General features: G+C 34.4%; 1 protein-coding gene across 4 annotated transcripts in view; it reads left to right on the plus strand.

Moving 5' to 3' along the window:
* Positions 1 to 19,980, plus strand: part of Chl1 (cell adhesion molecule L1 like) — a 208,503-nt gene that overhangs the window by 110,874 nt on the left and 77,649 nt on the right. For all 4 annotated transcript variants that reach the window (XM_041633393.1, XM_041633376.1, XM_041633366.1 and 1 more), the window contains 3 exons: positions 11,223 to 11,398; positions 16,803 to 16,908; positions 18,316 to 18,503. In XM_041633393.1, coding sequence (XP_041489327.1) covers positions 11,311 to 11,398; positions 16,803 to 16,908; positions 18,316 to 18,503 — 382 coding nt within the window. In that variant the 5' untranslated portion in view covers positions 11,223 to 11,310. The remainder of the gene's footprint in view (positions 1 to 11,222; positions 11,399 to 16,802; positions 16,909 to 18,315; positions 18,504 to 19,980) is intronic.

Below are 19,980 nucleotides of genomic sequence, written 5' to 3' on the forward strand. Positions count from 1 at the left end.
AGATTAAAATGTAATACCATCCATCTAAGTTTTAAACATTTAAAACCATATTTACTTTTACAGGTATTTTAGAATTTAATTTTGTTATCTTTGTGTGAATGCAGAAAAATGTTTAAAATTTAATTGATGTTCTATATGTGGATTGTATTTTTGTGTGATATATATTAAATTTATTCATTTTTTCCTGAAAGATCTATAGAATGTCACACTATAGCAGTCACAATAATGATGGATAGACTATGGCACCAGCCTCAGAAAATATTTGTTTTTTGTTATTTTTTATAAATGTGTGAAATAATTATATGTAAATATATCATTAATATCTTATTTAGTTAAATCATTTTTATCATTTTGTAGTGTTGGGAATTGATTCAGGAAATTACATATAGGCCAGAAGTCTCTGAGTTACATTTTCATGTAAATTTACACTTTATGAATACAATGTAAACACTACAAATATTTGATTAATACAGAAAAACGAAAAAACATTAAAACTGTTCATCATGTGAGTGTATTTTTCTAATCGCTTTGCTATTACTATATTTAGTTACACCAATCATTGTACATAATTTATCATCTTTTTTTAAATTTTCTTGTTTGTGGTTGGCTTTCTATCATTTTTCAGGACAACTTCCATTTCATGTTACACTATTATTTTTAATTCCTTTGCAAGATACTGAGCAAAGTTAAAAATAAGGGGAGAAGGAAAAATAAAATAGGGAAGAAGTAGAGAGGCTAGATAATGAGAAGATTAAAAAATTATTAGAGATGAACAGTTTTTGAATTGCCAGATGGGAGTCAAGAGCTATGTATTAAAAGGTGATGTAGTCTTCTGTTTTTTTGTTTGTTTGTTTGTTTTTTGTTTTTTTTTTTTTTTGGCATGATCCTGGATATAGAAGCCTGCGGGGGAGGTTATAAGGATCCTTTCTTTAATTTAAGAATCTCCTGAAGTTGACTTACATGTGATGTGTTAGAAATCTGGTGTAATTGTTGCGATTATTTTTTCCTATACATTTCAGAGGTTTTAAAATAAATTTCACTTTAGAATGTCTTAAATTCACAACAAAATTGAGCAAAAGGTGTAAGGATTTCTTGGGCCACACACATGCTCAGCATCCCCTTTATTAACAACCCTGCTAGTGATGCACGTGCTGCAGATGAAGAACCCACAGCACATCATAGTTCTGCATATACAGACACATGGGGATGTGCGCTTCGTGACCCTAATATACAATAGCTTGTGTGTAATTCACACAGATTATTTCCTCTGCCCCTTGTCTCTTTCCTTCTTAGCTCCTAGTCTCTGGGAGTCAGTGATGTCTTAACCGTCTTCCAGGGTACCACAACCACACAATTTTAAATGTGTAGTGCATTGACATCCCCCACTGGTGTCTTTCACTTAACAAAGTGTACTCTAGGTTTTTTTCATATTTTGATTTTTTTCATACCTTGATCACTTATTTCTTTTTAGCACTGGTATTCTAAACACTGGGTTACCACAGTGTGTTTGTGTTTACCTATTATTTAATAAAACTGGTTATATTTTTATCAATGTCACAGAAGCTGGAGTCATCTAGAAAGGAAACTTAAATTGGGGAAAAAAACTGTTTCAATCGGATTGGTCTGTAGGCAGTTCTGTGGACATTTTCTCAGTTGATTATTGATGTGGGATATTCTACTGTGGATGATGCCAAGTTTGGGCTGGTAGTCTGGGGTGATATAGAAAAGCGGCTTTTGTCTAGTTTCTGCCATTATTCCTGCCCTGATTTGCCTTAGTGAACAACTGTGATTAGGACTTGTAAACTAAATAATCACTTTCCTCAACAAGTTCTTCTTGTGGAATTCGTGACAGTAACATAAAAGAACCTAGAACACCTACTGACTGTCATGCCAATTGTTTCCAAGCCTTGACAGGTTTTATGCATCAAGCTCCTGTAAACATGTGCATGCAGGGCTTTGTGTGGATTGATGTTTTCAAACTCCTTTTGTGAATCTAAGTCTAGATTGTGTAGTCAGATTTGAGTTTTACAGGAATCCCCCAATGTCTTCCAAAATGATGATTTCCTCAGTAGAGTAACACAGCATCATTATTTACTACACAGCTCTTTAACTGAGAAAATTAGAGCAGCAGTGGGGGTCTCACACGTACGTGATCACTTTGCAGGTGCTACACACTATAAACTTCTCAAAATCCTTGCTGCCTGTCAGCTAAATTACAGTAGGACTCTGTAGTCATAATGGGCAGTAAAATGGTCCATGCATAAAGCAAATATCACCTGGAGGAGAGATGCTGACTTGATTGTGATGCAGTAGGACAGGACAGGACTGGAGAACACCAGTGGAGTTATCCTTTTGTAAAGTGTACTCTGCTATGGGATGAAATCCATCCGGAATCTGATAGAGGTGAAGCTAACAAAATGTTTTAGCTAGGACATATGAAAATTTACCTAGATTTATACATATGAAAACATATGCTACATGTACACTTAAGTTCTCTACAGTTTTGTATACCTATTAAAAATACTCTGTAGATGATTATTAATGCTGCATGAAATATTTTCTGAAAAACGCTCAGGATAAAACTTTCACATTGGAAAGTAAAATAATTTTTCCCATCACTGTATGACTTGGGTTTTGGGTATTTTGTTTCTGATACCCCATCAAACATAATGCAATTAGGCAGATTTACAGGATATCATTTGTTGAATATAGACTTAACAAAGAGGGAAATTATTTATTTTTATATATTATATTTAGAGGTATGCCTATCAATGCTCAACCACAGTATTTTGCTACTCAAAGAAAAGATATCAATAGAGCTCACATAATTATTAACCAAAACTGATATTTTTTCAATAAGATCAATTGGTTTGTTGTAGAACCTACATTTCTTTGATCCACTGTGTGAAAATATGCCACCTCCAGAGGAAGGATGAATTAACACTTCAAGCAATTCTTTTGTCTTGTCACTTTAGTGACATGAAACACAGTCTAAATGGAGATGGCTATAGTGTACAGTATTTCCTTTGTTTTCAGAGTGAAAAACCATTAGCAGTTATTTCAGGATTACTCTGTTTATGGCATGTGTAAATTGATTCATGATCTGAGCCAAGTAGGTGATTGAACGAAAGGCTTTTAATTTTCCGTGTGTTTATCCTTCCTCACTTTCAAGGTGTTGAACAATTCCAGTCACACGCCAAGCTTATGGAAATTGCTGAACCTCCTACCCCAACTATGACCTGATTTCAAATCAGGGGAATCTTTTACTGCAGACTGACAATTGCATAAAAAGGAATTTCATAAAGGCGCATTTGAGGTCAGAGGGGAATGAAGGTGACTTCCCCTTCATCATGAAAGTGTCAAATGGTTTTGTCTAAGGCACTTTGCTGGATTTCAGTTCAGTGATTTTCAAGCCTTCTTCATGTGCAGGGAGGAATATAATTCCAAGTTATAACAGTGGCTCATTCTAGTATACAAACCCATTGTGTTCTTTATTTGGACACCAATGTCATATTATGCCTGTTCCTGCTGGCTTTCTTAAAAATATGCTGTTGCATTTCAAGCATCCTGAATAGAAAAATATTTAATGATTTAGAATATACAAAGTTATTTTCAGTCTCTGGAATTCATGGTGGCTGTGACAGCTTGGTGCTGTTCTTGGTGGAAAGGAATGTCACTTTTTTTTTTTTTTGGTTGTGTATATTCCACATCTGTGAAAGGACAAATAGAGTGTCATTGACGTTTATTCTTTTTGCTCTGGTCCTTTTAGCAGTAGCTACACATCTCCTTTTCAAAGAGTGATCATAATAGTTGCTTTTCTCCCTCCCGCTTTGGATATGCCTTATTCCTCTTTCTCTTTAGAAATGTGACCTGAATAGGTCTGTGAATAATTGCGAATAGAAGACGCCAGGGTTGCAAATAAAGGATAACTGAGGAAAATGTGCTTAGCTGCCTTTCTAAGGTTGCTGCTTATTCTTTTCCATGTTCAGACTCCTCTCCTCTTCAGGATGAAGAAGAACTTCTTGTCCTTTAAATCCCAGCATACAAATTTCAATAGGCTTTATTTTCTAAGTGGAAAAGGAGTGTATTTACAATTCATGAGGAACATTAGAGAACCCTCAGGTCAAGGGTTCTTAGTAAACATGACACCATTATTGTTAAGTGAAGAAAAACAATAATTATTAGGGAATGGCGGTTATTCAGAGTACGTCAACTGCAGTCAGAGTCTTTGAACTAATTAAGAAATACTTTTTTTAATGTTCAGTTTATAAGGATAAAATGCTTGTGCATTTATGCTAAGTGAGAATTCTTTACTCTTTTATTCATCTTTGCCTGTTTATATTTTTTTATATAATTTAAAACAGTCTCCAATAAAAAAAATTGGTGAATTAATGAGCAAAATACAGAATGAAGATGAAAATGTATCCGGAGTGTATTCATAAAACTGTCAGGATTTAACTAATTAATATGAATTGGACTTTGATTTTCATTTACTCTGTGGCTTTCCAACATCTTAAACAAATAAAAAGTGCATTGACTCCGAGTGTTTACTAGTTGCATAGAAGATAGTGAATGTGTACCTTGATGTCCAAACAAATAAAAAAAGAGGTGGATTGCATTCCAGCTACAACAAGACTGTCTTTCTTGTTTGGGGGTTTTGTTTGCTTTGTTTTGCGTTAAATAAATGCCCCTGGGCCTTCAGAAGTGAACATTTGTCTGCTTTATATATAAGACTATTGAACTACTATTTACTATTACATCTTACTATTACTATAACAGCTGAAATATTTTATGCTGATTTTGGATATGCGAGGAATGAATGAATCTCAGGAAATGACTTTTATTATCTAAACTCAGAAGCAGTAAAAATGACTTTGTTACAGAAGCATTAATACATACCTTAAAAGAAACAAAGTAATACACACTTCACGGCTTTAGCACTTATCAATATTGCACCAATTCTTTTGATCTTTCCATCTGGATATATGCTATGTGGCAACTCAGCCTAAAACCAATTGGTCTGTCTGCAAGAATAGTATGCTATTATTCCACAGCTTTTTGATGTTTGGGGGGCGGGGGCGGAATCTACTGTCCTCTGCTAGCCGTAACTGATAATGTCAGGGCTGTTTCTCAACTATCTGTTCAGTTGTCCTGTGATTTTGACCTGGCATTTCATGGATGGCTTTCCTTCCTTTTTCAGGTTGTCTGGGTGTTGGCTAGGATTACAACAGAGATATGGAGTATCTGCAGTCTTTAAGCGGGTAGTCCAGGCTTGTTCCCATGATACATGCAGAAGGCTGTCAAAGGGAAGCTCTGCAAGACTTCGACAGGCTTAGACTCAGATGTCATTCAGTGAGCCAGAGGCCTGAAATGTCCCTACAGTAAGAAAGGAACATACCAGGATACCAAGATATACTGAAGGTGTATGAGCACAACAATATATAATGGAGGTGTTTGCAATCTATCACTTCCTTTACTTTTTTTCTAGAATATTTTAATTCCTTGATGTCATTATGCCACTAACATTTTGGAAAATATACTTTCATGTTTGAAGGTGGGATATAAACGACTCTAAGAAAAGCCTATAAACTAGCCATAATCTTAAATCAAGAGTAGTATTATTAGAAATTAATAGAGACTAATCCTATCCCCACCAGGAGCACAGTGCCCACCACTACCAGCACTGTTAGGGTTGATTCTGTACTAATTATACATTGTCCCACCTGACCCTTCAGAACCTCCCTGATATCATCTAGAAACTATTAAACTTACTGGCATGAAGTGCATAAGAGAGAGGCCAAATGTGTTTTCCTGAGCAGCATATTGAAAGATAGCATATGCACAGTGATCACTTTATTTATTTATTTACTTTTTATTTATTAAAAATTTCCACCTCCTCTCCTCCTCCCATTTCCCTTATACTCCCCCCACCCCCACCCTTCCCTTTCCAGTCCTAAGAGAAGTCAGGGTACTCTGCCCTGTGGGAAGTTCAAGGACCTCCCCTCTCCAAACAGACTAGGTTCCGAAAAAGCCAGTACATGCAGTAGAATCATAACCCAGTGCCATTATCATCGGCTTCTCAGTCAGCCCTCATTGTCAGCCACATTTAGAGAGTCCGGTTTGATCACATGCTCCTTTAGTCGCAGTCCAGCTGGCCTTGGTGAGCTCCCATTAGATCAGTCCCACCGTCTCCGTGGGTGGACGCACCCCTCGCGGTCCTGACTTCCTTGCTCATGTTCTCTCTCCTTCTGTTCTTCATCTGGACCTTTGAAGCTCAGTCCAGTGCTCCAGTGTGGGTCTCTGTCTCTATCTCCATCCATCGCCATATGAAGGTTCTATGGTGATATGCAAGATATTCATCAATGTGGCTATGGGACAAGGCCAGTTCAGGCTCCCTCTCCTCTGCTGCCCAAGGACCTAGCTGAGGACATCCCCTTGGACACCTGGGAACCCCTCTAGAGCCAAGTCTCTTGCCAACCCTAAAATGGCTCCCTTAATTATCTTCTTCCCTGCTCTCATATCTGCCTTTCCTCTATCTTAATCATCCCACTCCCCCAAGCTCTCCCCAGGCCTCCCCTTCTCCCTTCTTTCTAGCCATCTCCCCTTTCCCTCACCCCACCAACACCCCCGTGCTCCAAACTTTTACCTGGCGATCTACGAATGGATAAAGAAGGTGTGGCACACATACACATTAGAGTTCTACTCAGTGGTAAAAAACAATGACATCTTGAGTTTTGCATGCAAATGAATGGAAATAGAAAACACTTTACTGAGTGAGATAACCTAGACCTAAAAAGATGAATATGGTATGTACTCACTCATTAGTCGATTCTAGCCATAAACAAAGGACATTGAGCCTATAGTTCGTGATCCTAGAGAAGCTTAATAGTAAGGTGAACCCAAAGAAAAACATATATTTATCCTCCTGGAAATTGGAAGTAGACAAGATCACCAGTGATCACTTTTCTATGATCTGGTTTGTTATTCAGGCTGCTCACCAACTCTCAGTAGTCTGGCATTTTCTTAGGAGACAAAATGGAATCAGCAAAGGCTGATTTTCTTTTCTTTTCTAAAGGCATAAGATCAATTCAAGTTAAGAGAGCAAATTGTTGCTAGATGCATTGCCTTGGAATTTCTGAATGTGTCAAAGGGAACTGTGGGTATAGGTCAGTTGTAGTGCACTAGTCTGGCATGTAAGAGACACTAGGTTTGGTCTGTAGCACTACACACAAAGCAAAATGACCAGATGCATCTATGATGTCTCCTTGTCATTGATACATTGAAAGTAACATTTTGGCAAGTCTGCTTGTCATTCTCTAAGATAATCCCTTTATACTAACCTGGTTTTAATTCATATACAACTAGTTCCTCCAGACAAGCTTAGTCAATTGGAAGGATCAAATGTTTGATGTGACATATATGTGTCTGTTTTCTTATATTCTGTCATGTAAAAATTCAGAAATGAAATTTTCTATTTCCAGTAATGTGCTAAACTAATACCAGAGTTTTATGCAATTTTGAGATTCATGAAAGTGAGTTGATTTGTCTTGCATTATAATGTCATAAAACTAAGTTATTAGAAATTGTCTCTTTGTAAATGTATCTCAAAATACCTCTGTATATCTTACATTTGTCTTATATGTCAGATCTACCCTGTGCTCCAATAATTGGAGCTCTTGCATGAGTCATTAAATTCAAATTCTTTTTAAAAAGGTAAATAGGATTATAATTTTATTGCTGTTTTCTGTTTCAAAATAGAATTACTTAATGATGTGCCCTTTATGTTTCTGACAATGAAATAAGACTGACTTTCTTCCTCAGTCTGGGAGCTATTTGGGGCTTCTGACTTTAGAATTTAAATCTTGCTTAAAAGGGTCTCAGATTCTCTAGTCATTGTTGGACAACCCAATGTGTAGTGTGTAAGTCAGTCTAATAGATTGCCTTTGTAATTATATAAAAAAAGAATGGTCTCCCATTTTACCTTTTAAGATTTTAATGTCATACCTGATGAACACACAGATTGCAGATAACTGGAGGACAATTCCTATAGAAGATGAGAACAAGCTATATTCTGGAATTTGACTTATATCTAAGCATGTAGTTTTATTATGTGTCATTTCTGTCTGTTTTGTGATACAGTCTATATAGCCTTGACTTGCCTGGTCCTTACTATGTATATCAAGTTGACCTATGATTCTCCAGCCTCTGCCTTCAAAGTACAGGGACTGCTACTATAACTCTCCCATGCCCTTTTATGGGATAGAATGTCTTGGTTGATCCTGAAGGCAAAGACCATTAAACTTTCAAGTTCGATGGATGCTCCTGAGCAACACACTTTTATGAGCTACTCTACTACAGCAATTAGAGACCATTTAATTCATTAGTCTAGGTCAGGAGAATCAATAAATGAGCCAGTTCTGATTTACTTGACTGTCCTTAGTTCTGGTTCTGAAGATATATTAGATACTAACCTGAAAATGTGGGCTCTTATCATCATCATGGTTTTGAAAGCTTTACTCCTTACAAATAGATATCAATTCATTAAACACATATGTGAGATACCATTGAAGCTATAAGTATTAAACATTAATGTGATAAAATGTTAAATAATATAAGAGTCACTATAGGTAGTAAATTCAAATGAATATTGTCTATTGTTTAGGAGGGAGGAAAAAGGAAAATTCAAAGGGAAGATGTTAATATTTTATTTACACATTCAATTTTTAAAGTAGATGGAACGTCTTGCAGCTTTATGCTAATGTGTAGAACTCAGATGCTTTTCTAATTAAAGGCAATGGTTTTATTCATTTTTCTTTGTTGATTAGAATAAGTGATTACAGAAAGAAAATGAGCTGTCAATCATCACAGTGATAGGTCTGAAAATAGATTCAATTATTTCTATAAGTTGTCATAATTGTAAATATTTTTAAGCAAGCAAAGATAACTTTGGCTGTTAAATTCCCATTTTGGTGACAGACAATTAAGATCAGATAAAGTAAAATAATGCACAAAATAAAAAATAAAATGTTTTTCCCAATTAGTATATTCTGAGTGGTCTGTAGGAGAAGGGAACCTTATCCTTCATTATCATTGTAGAATTTCTCAAAGTCAAAATACAAAAGGAATTGTTGTTAGTGAATATTCCCCAAATCATAAAAAATAGCATTTGTTTTTTTTTTTTGATTGTTTTGTCCTTTAAATGTGACCCACTCATATATGTATAGGAAAGACACATGTGACGTCTAGTGTTAATTGTCAGTGAACCTAGAATGCTCTAGGAGATAGGCCTATAGTTACACTTCTTGGGCACTATCTTGATTGTGTTAAACTGAGGTGAGAAAGCCCATCTATTGTGAGTGGCACCAATCCTTGGCTAGGATTGTAAACTATGTATGTAGCAAAAGGGAACAGAACAGTGACAAGCATGCATCCCTGTCACTTTCTAGGTTTAAAAGCCATGTGACCAGGCTCTTTCTTCATTTGCTTGCTGCCTTGATTTCTCTATTTTGCTAGACTATACTATGAAATCTGAGTTACAATAAACCTTTCATCCCTTAGGTTGTCAGAGTATTTTTCTCTTAGCAGTAGACAAAGAAAGTCAGACCACATTCTTTACTGTCTCTTTCTTTCTTTTGGCTTTGCAGAGCTGGTGATTGAGTTCCAGGACCTATCACTGAGCTAACTGGCTGCTAAGCTCCTAGAATTTCTTGAGTTGCAATTAGAAGTGAAACTTAAAAGCTAACATATTTGGAAGTAATTTAAATGTAGTGATGTATCTGATTCTGTAATGAACAAGTAAAGTAATTGATTTTTTTAGGAATAAGAATATTGTTTTCATGAAAAAATCACATTCTGGAGGAAATTATTGTGTTACTGTCAGAGAAATATATTGTGAATAATATAAATGTGCTACCCTAATATTTCAGGGAGAAAAATGAAGCAATAGTAGGAAGGAAAGTCAAACTTTTAATCATTATTTTGTTTTCAAGTGGGAATCAACTGATGACTTTTCTTCTGCTTGAAACAATGGCATATTTGTAAATTTTACTTAAAATATATTGTCTTTCTCTCTCTCTCTCTCTCTCTCTCTCTCTCTCTCTCTCTCTCTCTCTCTGTGTGTGTGTGTGTGTGTGTACACGGTGCACACGTGTATGTGCATAAGTGGATGTGGATTTTTGTGCATGTCCATGAGTGACTGTGTATGTGCTCATATGGAGGTCAAGGGTCAACACTGGATGTCTATCCGATCATTGTCTTCCTTTTTAATGCTTTAAGAGTTTCCTACAGCATCTCATAGTATAATGAGTATGAGTTTCCATGTCTTCCCACCACTTGGGCATACCCAGTCTTGCTAATGTTATTTTGGGGGCACGGATTCTCATAGAACCTATAGCTAACTAATCTCTTTGACTAGTTTGTCATTGAGCCCCAGGAACCTATGGTCTCTGTATTCCTGGCGCTGGTTTTATAGCTGGTCCCAGCCACACCCGTCTTTTTGCTTTGCTTCTTGAGATTCGAACTCAGGCCCTTATGTTTGCATGATTAGTGTCTTACTGGCTGATTCAATGCCCCTCCATTATTTCCTTACATTTTTCATCTGTCTTACTAGAAATACCATCTTACGTTGCAAAATTTTGAATATGAAAATGTAACTGGGCCATGGTAGGCCTTTAACCCCAGCACTTAGGAGGAGGCAGAGGCAAGTGGATCTCAGTGAGTTCAAAGACAGCCTGGTCTATAAAGTGAGTTCCAGGATAGCCAGGGAAGTTATACAGAGAAACCCTGTCTCAAAAAGTCAAAGTAAGAAAAAGGAAAAATAAAAGAAAGAAAAGCAAAAAAGAAAATGTACTTTACGAGGAGAGACCAAGATTTGTCTTTATGATCTTTAATATTAATATGAAGAATTGAGTGTGAATTTACTACTTTTTGAGTAAGATTAATGAAATTATTCTCATAGCTACCAATCATTACAGCATGGGAAACAGCTTTCATTATAAATCTTACTCTGATTTACAAATAGTACTCACTGGATTGATTCATGGTTTACAACATATCATACATTGCATAAATAGCTCTTGTTTTAAATATAAAGAATAGCTCATGTTTTGCAGTATTGTTAGATAATAAGTTCATCGGCTTGTTAATTTGTTAATTAGGTAATGTGTTTGTTTTTGCTGTGTTCACATTTTAAAGTAGATTAACTGATATCCTGACTTTTCCAGGTTTTGCACGTTTTCCTTGCTCTGGATTGGGAAGTACTAGATCATTAAGTTTTTCAGTCTTTGTGTGTGGCCTCCTTTCTGAAGAGTGATGGAGATGCTGTTACATGGAAGAGGACTGATCCTGAGTCTAATTTTCCTCCTGTTAAAGTTGTCAAGAGCTGAAATACCACTCTCAGGTAAAAGCACAGTGTCCAATTCCTGCTATGATTTTTTTTTATAATTGAACACATGTTCAATTTTAAATTGTTTTTTAATTTTCTATTTAATTTCTTAACTGTTTTTAATAGTCACCGCTATAATTTTCAGGCTTGGGTTATGATCTTTAGTTGCTCTCATAACTCTTCACCTTAGTTGTTTTGCTTTTTGTGTGGCCTTGGTCTGTTATAAAAAATACAACTGACAGAAAAGTGATGGTTTGTCCTCTGTCGGGAACGACCTGGAATATTACAAAAAGCCTTTTCTTTTCCATACTTAGTTTATATCTTATTCTAAGGAGAATTTTGATTTAGAAATTACTAACATTATCAAAGCTATAACAAAAAAGAATCAAATAAGCCTCATTTTACTTTTAAAAAACGATTTTATTTGTTTTCAATTACTTATTTGTGTGTTCAGCTGTGGGTATGTGCATGTGAGTGAGTGTGTCTTTGGAGGCCAGAGGAGGGCATCAGATCCTCCTAGAGCTGGGGAACTTGTCTGATACTGGAGCTAGGAAATGAACTTGGGTCCTTTACAAGAGCACTGCAGGCTCTTAATTGCTAAAATATTTCTCCAGCCCAGAAGCCTCATAATCTTCCCCAAAACTATTTTGATTTAAAAATGGAAATAATGATTTATGAAAATAACAAAAGGTCATATTAGAGTTCAAAATTGTATTACCTAATACTGCCTTCCAATTTAGTGTATTCTAGAGTGTGAATTGTTTTAAATCATCTGTCAGTGAGGTTATGAATATATATTTATAATATCTTGGTAATTGCATGCAAAAGGTTAGTAGTCATCATCCATCATTTTCAACAAATTATATTATTAATAGTTTGAAATTAATGCAACTGTAAGCACACTTCATGTACTGGTTTTTAAAGGATGAGATGTGGACAATCGAGGACTGTTTTTAGCTATGAAAAGGCCTTGAAATGTGGTTCAGATATGTTTATCATGTGTTTCTACCAGAGTCCCTTCTGTGCCTGCTGTATGTACTGTAGAAGGGTATGAGTCCTTTGTTTATTAGAATCTCAACATGGAAAAATAGCATTATGGATCATGCGAATTCTAAAGAAATCATCGTTTTCTCAGATAATTTAATGAATTTTTTAAGAGTACTAGTAGTAAGGTAAAATATTCTATTGAAGTACTTAGACTCAGTGTGACTAGAGAGCAAGAAAACCTTTTGGGATGTGTTGTAAAATCTCCTCTGATGGTCACTCTGAATTGCTTTAAAGAAGCTGTTTGTTATACATCACACAATGTACTGGTAGTCCAATGCTGTCTTGATTCCTCAGGCGAGAATCTACTCTCTCCTATTCTTAACAGGTGCTTAAGCCTGTGTTTCTGTATTCTCAACTATTAAGGAAGTTTAATTCCCTGTTCTGCATGTATGTTTATATACATGTGTACATTTCTTCTAATAAGCTAAAATTTTGCAGCTTGTACAAGTTCATCAAAATTCATCAGGGACCAACTGAGAATTTAAACACCATCATAATTAGTAAATTCTCTCATTAAAAGAAATTTTGTGGGTTTTCTGTTTTATTTTGTTGCTGTTGATTTTGTTTTGACCTGCAGGTGCATGTCAGGTGTCAAAACGGGTCTGAAGATGACAATGAATATCCTGGGGCTAGAATTAGATGATGCTACAACACCTTATGTGTTCTTTGTACCAAACCTAGGTCCCTTGGACAGGTAGCAAGTGTTCTTACTGCTGAGCCATCTCTCCAGCCTCATTAAATTTTCACAGTTAAAAACAGCAAGGGTGCATGTGGTATTCCAGATTCAAATGTCTGACCTTATTCTCTAACAAACATATACATGCTCCCTGTTTTTCACTTGTTCTTCCGTGATGAAGAATGCAGAATTTTGTATTAGCTCACGTCACTTGTTATTAGTCTGACAGTCTCTGTTACTTATCGTTCATGCTGTAATGTCCTCAGACAATTGTTATAAAATATTAATAGCATGTTTTCAGAGCAACTGAATATTGCCCATTTATTTTGGCACTCTAGAGTACTCACTAGCAAATGCAACCAAGGCAGGTATCCAATTTGAATGTCAACGAGTCTGGTGTCTCTGTAATTGGTCTAATTATAGAGGAAAGGATTTGTAATGCGGAATATATATTCATACAAACACCCAAAGGTTATTAGCTCCATTCCCTGAATAATTAGTTATTGCAAAGCCTTTACAACGTTAGCAAATTTAAGAAAGAATAATGTTGTAATAAACAAGTTGTTCTCAAGTTCTTAGCTGGTATCTTTGGGACTGCTGCTGTGCCTTTCTCTACCATTGGTAATTGCAATGAAATTTACACAGGATGAACTTACAAGGAACTCAATACCCACTCTGCCTTAAGGGCATTAATCAGAAATGAGACAACTGTCAATGTGGAAGCGTTTAGCAAATACTAAAGTGGTGATCAGTATCCACTGGATGAAGCCTGAATTTGAGCTGGCAACAGTGCAATTTACCATTTTTGTTAGGCGAAAAGAAAATAACTGCAATCTTAAAATTGGGAAGAGCTTTCGGTTATTAAGTCTAAACTGGCTGTTGATGCTTAAATGATGGTTTGTGGACACTTCAGGATCTCAGAGATACATTTAGATTACCTGTGAGATCCAAGTGTTTGGAAAATAATATCCCAGTGCCAGTTCCTACCCCCTTTCACTTTCATTGTCATCTGTACTGATTCTTTGAAATCTATAGTAGAAAAATTTCTCTTTCCCTATCACCAATAATGGCATGAGTTCTGAGCTGTCCAACATGCAAGGTGTATCTCACGGTCATACACTCATATTCATATACCCCTAAACCAGCACAATTTTTCTTAAGTTTAAAATTGTTAAATCCATAAAACAATATTAACTTTGTTAACTCTCTACCTCTAAAGAATACTGTGACACACTGTAAAATGGATATAAAATAATTCTGCTACATTAAAGTGAAAGGATTTCCTTGTTTTTTTCAATTATATCATTGCTTCAATACACACTATTTTTACTTGAAAGTATGAATGACAGACTAATTATGGTTGGTCAGATGTTTGCAGGCAGATATTTTTCCCTCAGAGGAAGGAAATCATACTGACACTTTAAGATAAACTGGTAATATAAGTATGATAATTGTCAATGACCAAATCTGAATGTTCAAGTAAAAATTAGACTTGTAGAAGCCTGAGGCCAAAAGCTTCCTAACATCAGTGACTTTACTGATTAGATCAGTGGCAATGCTGAGTAGAGTGACATTATTTGATTGCCTGTTAGAAAAAATTCAAATATTTGTCAGATCTCCATCACTCAGAAAACCCGTATTTTTTTTTAAGACTACTGTGTGCTGGTCTAAAAATCATACATTGGTCAAAAAGTCACTAAAATTGTACAATATAATAGAATAAGAAGAAGCATATTGGTTAAGGTTTAGATTCACATTATAATAGTTGTTTAAGAATAAAATAATAATCAAAATCATCTGACTGGAATTTATAACTTCCCATTCCTTTTATTTGCATGTTCATAGGAAGGTTGAATTTGTACATTTTTAATCACATCGGCCTATTGCAACATAAAGAGTGCAGAAGTAAACATGAGAGTCCTGCTATCTCTTTAGAAATGACAGAAGTGCGTCCTGTAAAATAATAAAGTCCTTCTCCTGGTGTCTAGTGATTTACATATGACATTATTTATTGTAACTTATGGGATTTATTTTAAAAATTATGTAAACACATGCAGTTTTAACTTTCTATGCAGTTAAAATTGTTACTCATACTCTGGTTAAACAGGGACCATTGGGGTACCTTGTAATTTTAAAGAGGGTGAAAAAGTAAAGGCCTGGCCCAGTGTCCTGGGGTTGAAGGTCCTACCTGTACCTTTCCTTTTGATTACCCAGTAATCAGTTGCTTGTCTGCAAATTACCTTTCTCAAAAACACACATGCCAAAGTCAGTTTTTGCTACCTATTGCTTTGTGATTCCTTATGAAGTACTAATATAAATTAACAGCTGTCAGAATTAAACTAAAGAATGTCTCAATTTGAAAATGACTAAGTGCTTACTTAGCGTATAGCATTATGTACATAATTATCTCTGTTTTATTTAAAAACTTAATCCAAGTGCTTGTCTTCAGCATCCATGAATTTTGTGTACTCTTATTTTAAATTGATTTTAGAATGGGGACTGACAATTCAAGTGAGGAAGAGAAATAAAGATAAATTCATGAATGGGTAATGTCAAATCCCAAGGAAGATTGTAGAAAAGTATTTATCAACAAAAATAATAAATAAAAATCAAAGAAAGAAGAAAATCCTTTTGCAATAAGTATGGACTTCTGGCAGATCTTAATTAGCTATTAATCAAATATTTCAGACTATCAGTACCACACTAATCACACATTGCTTGTAAAATGATTTTGGCATTTATTCCAAGAGTCAGTTCCATTATATCTATATCTGAAAATTTATCATATATTGATACTTCAATAATGGAAAACCCTATAATGCCCTATATATCTATTGAAATACATATTAACTGGAAAGAGAGATGGAAGATAAACATGCCCTATACTAGAAGAAATATCAAAAAACACACAGGATAACAATAGGGTAAAAGATGCTAAATTAGTTCATTATAATATCTATATAGAAGCAGTAATATATAGAAGCAGTGAACATTACAGAAAAACTTTCCAAATGATAGCAATTTACAAAAATCAGTGCACATATCTACATAAATGGGATGCCAATAATTTTAAAAATAGATATTAAAGTTATAACATGATATTTTTATTGTATTTTAAAAATTGTCCCATATTTCTGGTATTAATTGAAAGTTATATATGATGCAATATAAAATGATGGCAGGGGAATATTTTTCTTAGACATAAATATATGTTAAAAAGAAGTAAAATTCTTGGGATAGCCTTTGGCTTATTACTGTGGTAGAGTATTTGTGGAATAAATAAAAAAAAAACAGCTATGAGAGGACAGATTTGTTCTGGTTCATGGTTTGACGGGATGGACTCCATTGTGTCAGGGAATGTGGTGAGAGGCAGAGGTAGCTGGTCAGTTTACACTCATAGTCAAGAAGAAAAGAGGGGTGAATGGTGTTCAGGTGGTTACCCCATTTTCTAATATCTGTATCTCCAGCCCATTGCTGTTCACATTTCATAATCAGGATGGTTCTCCCCTTCTTTAAACCTTTTTGGAAACACCCAGATAGATGCACTCCATCACGTTTCTTGAGCAGTTCTAAATACAGCCAAGTTGACACTGAAGATTATCCACCACACTGATGATGTAGAAGGCACATGTTGTTCTGTTACTTAATCCTGTTTTCTAAAACCTCATTCTTCAAGTATATTGTTTTGATATTCAGTTCAACAGGTACCAACAATCATAAAGCAGTCATATGTGCAAGTTGCCTTTCCCTTTGATGAGTATTTTCAAATTGAATGTGAAGCTAAAGGAAACCCAGAACCAAAGTAAGTCTATTAGAAAATAATATAATAAAATGTTATATAAATAAAACAATATAATAAAATTAAAATAAAATGCTTTCATGTATCTATGGTGTCATGGATCACATATATATGTGTAAACATTTTATTTTAATATATTATTTTATTTATATAATATGTCATATATATATATATAAGTGAAAGTATTTTATTTTATGTTGGTTTAACGTGACTATCAAAGTTAGAATACAAATCTACATATGGTTGAAACACCAGATTTCTAAGTAAATGGTAGTTAAGTCAACTGTTGTGTTATATTTTGATTGTATTTGACAATAAAGTTCGTTTTTGAATCAGAGGGCAGAGCTAGCTACTAGCCTATTAACCACTGACGTTTTGGAGGACTGAAGAAGTAGTAAGGCGGGGCTTAGAGATATCTTATTCCTTTTGGATGGAAGAATGGAGAGATAGGAAAGAAGTCACTAATGACTGCTCTGTGGCTTCACTGATCTCTCAGGTTCTTACCCTGATATCTGACTCCTTATTTTCTTATCATTATGACTAATTAGGTAAATGCACCAGTTATAAATTCAAATATGTTTATGTATGTCTCACAGGCATGCTTACTTATTATTCATGCAACTATTCATGTGTGATTAGAACGTAACTGTGTATTTTTCTCAAAATCTATTCTGGAATATTTTTCTAAAACTATAATGATTTTCCCCTACAAATCTACTGTCATTATTTATAAAGAATTTCCCTATAGAAATAACAAGAAATAAATATATCAAAGGATACATCTATAGAGTTTCTTTCCACTGTAGTACTTATAACAGGAAAAGCATTGAAATGTGTTAAAAATTAAAAAATAACCTGTGACAAAATACGATATATCATCATAAAATTACTTTTAATATTATTTTAAAACTGACAGTTTTTAACTGGAAAAATTATATATTTAAGACCAATTCAAATGTGTCACACACTTACAAATGCCAGATAAAGGGGATTAATGGAATTTGTATGTGAGTTTGTTTGTTTCTTCACATAAACATATATTCAGAGAAGCACATTCTATACTTGTCTTTCCTTCATGTGCTATAATAAATATAGCAGTGATCCAGAATTATATGTGGATATATATATATATATATATATATATATATAAATGTATATAATGAGAAATATTTTTAAATGCCTTCAATTTAAAAGAGAATAAAACTGCCTTCAGTCTCCTTTCTTGCTTTTCACTGTATTTTCCTTACTTATAAGATTTACTGGATATGTCTTTATATACTGTTAAAATTTATTATATATATTTAAAACTCATAAATTCTCTTGGTTTTATTATTTGTACATTTGTTTATTAAAACTTTTTAGAAATAAGAAATGTCATCAGTACTTAGGGTAAATTTTCTTTATCTTTAGATTTTCATGGACTAAGGATGACAAGCATTTTGATCTTTCTGACCCTCGGATAATTGTATCTAACAATTCAGGCACATTCAAGATCCCAAATGAGGGACACATCTCTCATTTTCAAGGGAAATACCGCTGTTTTGCATCTAATAGACTAGGAACTGCAGTATCAGAAGAAATAGAATTCATAGTTCCAGGTAAGTGCTCATGTAGAGATTTCATTGACTAGTCTAGTAAAATATTAATGGACGTCATACAGAAATAAATCAGTATATATCCAACCAGCATATTTTTACTAGAAAAATTATCTTCACAGTCAGATATTGTCAGAATTGTGCTGCATTTCAGTAACTTTCTATCTAACCCGGAATAGAAGGAGTTATTTTCCATATATGATGATGATTAAATCTATTATTAGCTAATATATGTTTGCTCAGTATTCAGCATCAGACAATCTCAAAGTTTCTACATCAACACAAAGACAATCTGATAACAGTTTAGTGCAGTTATGCCAGGATTCAGGACCCATATTCTTCATGCAGTTTTCTTGAGAATCTAGGATGATATATCTATTAAAACATGCAACCTCACATCCTCAATCAAAGAGTCTAAGACCAAAGCACAAATAGATGTTTATAGATCTTTAAATGCTTCTAGAGTGTCTAAGCAATTTTTTCATCTACTGGCAGATGAAGAAAAGCTAGCTGCATAATCCCAGTTAAACAAAATCCTTTCCCAGTAATAGAGTAGAACCAGCCACTGGCAGTGTATACAATAAGTAGAAATCATGGCAAACAGTAAACCCTTCCCAATTAAGACTGTGATTGCCCCAAATTATCACCAGTTTCTGGTGTCTGATTCATTGACATAACCCGCCTATGTGCATGAAATGCCTGCTTCCCCCACCCCACCAATCTATGGTTTCTAACTTTACACAGCTCTAACCAAAATTTTAAATGGTTTATGGAGTAAATTCTTACATGTAAAAATATCAGTTAGCCTCTTTGACATTTTTTTTTGTTGTAAAATCTTATAAACATAAAGAACTCAGGAATGTTGTACACCTTTTAGAATGTGGAGCCTTGCTAAAACAAACTATACACCAATGTTAAAGTAGCAAATAATGATGAATTATTATCTTGAAAGCCTAGCAAGAGTGCTGTATATAAATTGTTGTTAACAACTTATAAAATTCTAAAGTACTACGTACTGAGCAAATTTAGACCCTTATAGTAAACACATTCAAATTTATAATGAGACTGAAAATGCAAATCAAATGAATTATTATCAGACCATGTGGTATGAAGAAAAAGTGAGAAAGAAAAGATATGGAAAAGAAGTAAAATAAGACAGGAAAAATGCAAAAAGGTAATCTAAAAATACTTCACAAATTGAAGATAGAGTAAATTAAGTGAGTAGCTATGCAGAATAAAATATCTAGACCATAAGGATTCCAAATTTTAAAACAACAAAAATGGAAGAATCATCATAGTTAAGATATTCAAATTAGCATAGATTAATGATAGTCAAAACTCACCTTACTTTCAAAAGTCTTTCTAGAAATTAAGTACCTAAGCATATATGGTATTAAAACAAGGGAGGCAATAATAATAGGCCTACAAAAAGAGACAGATAAATATGTCATAATAACATCATTGGGTGGTAATTCAAGCA

Source organism: Microtus oregoni, unplaced genomic scaffold, assembly GCF_018167655.1.
Source record: "Microtus oregoni isolate MIOR12 unplaced genomic scaffold, Mior012 000002F_ref0000024, whole genome shotgun sequence".
NCBI classification, from domain to species: domain Eukaryota; kingdom Metazoa; phylum Chordata; class Mammalia; order Rodentia; family Cricetidae; genus Microtus; species Microtus oregoni.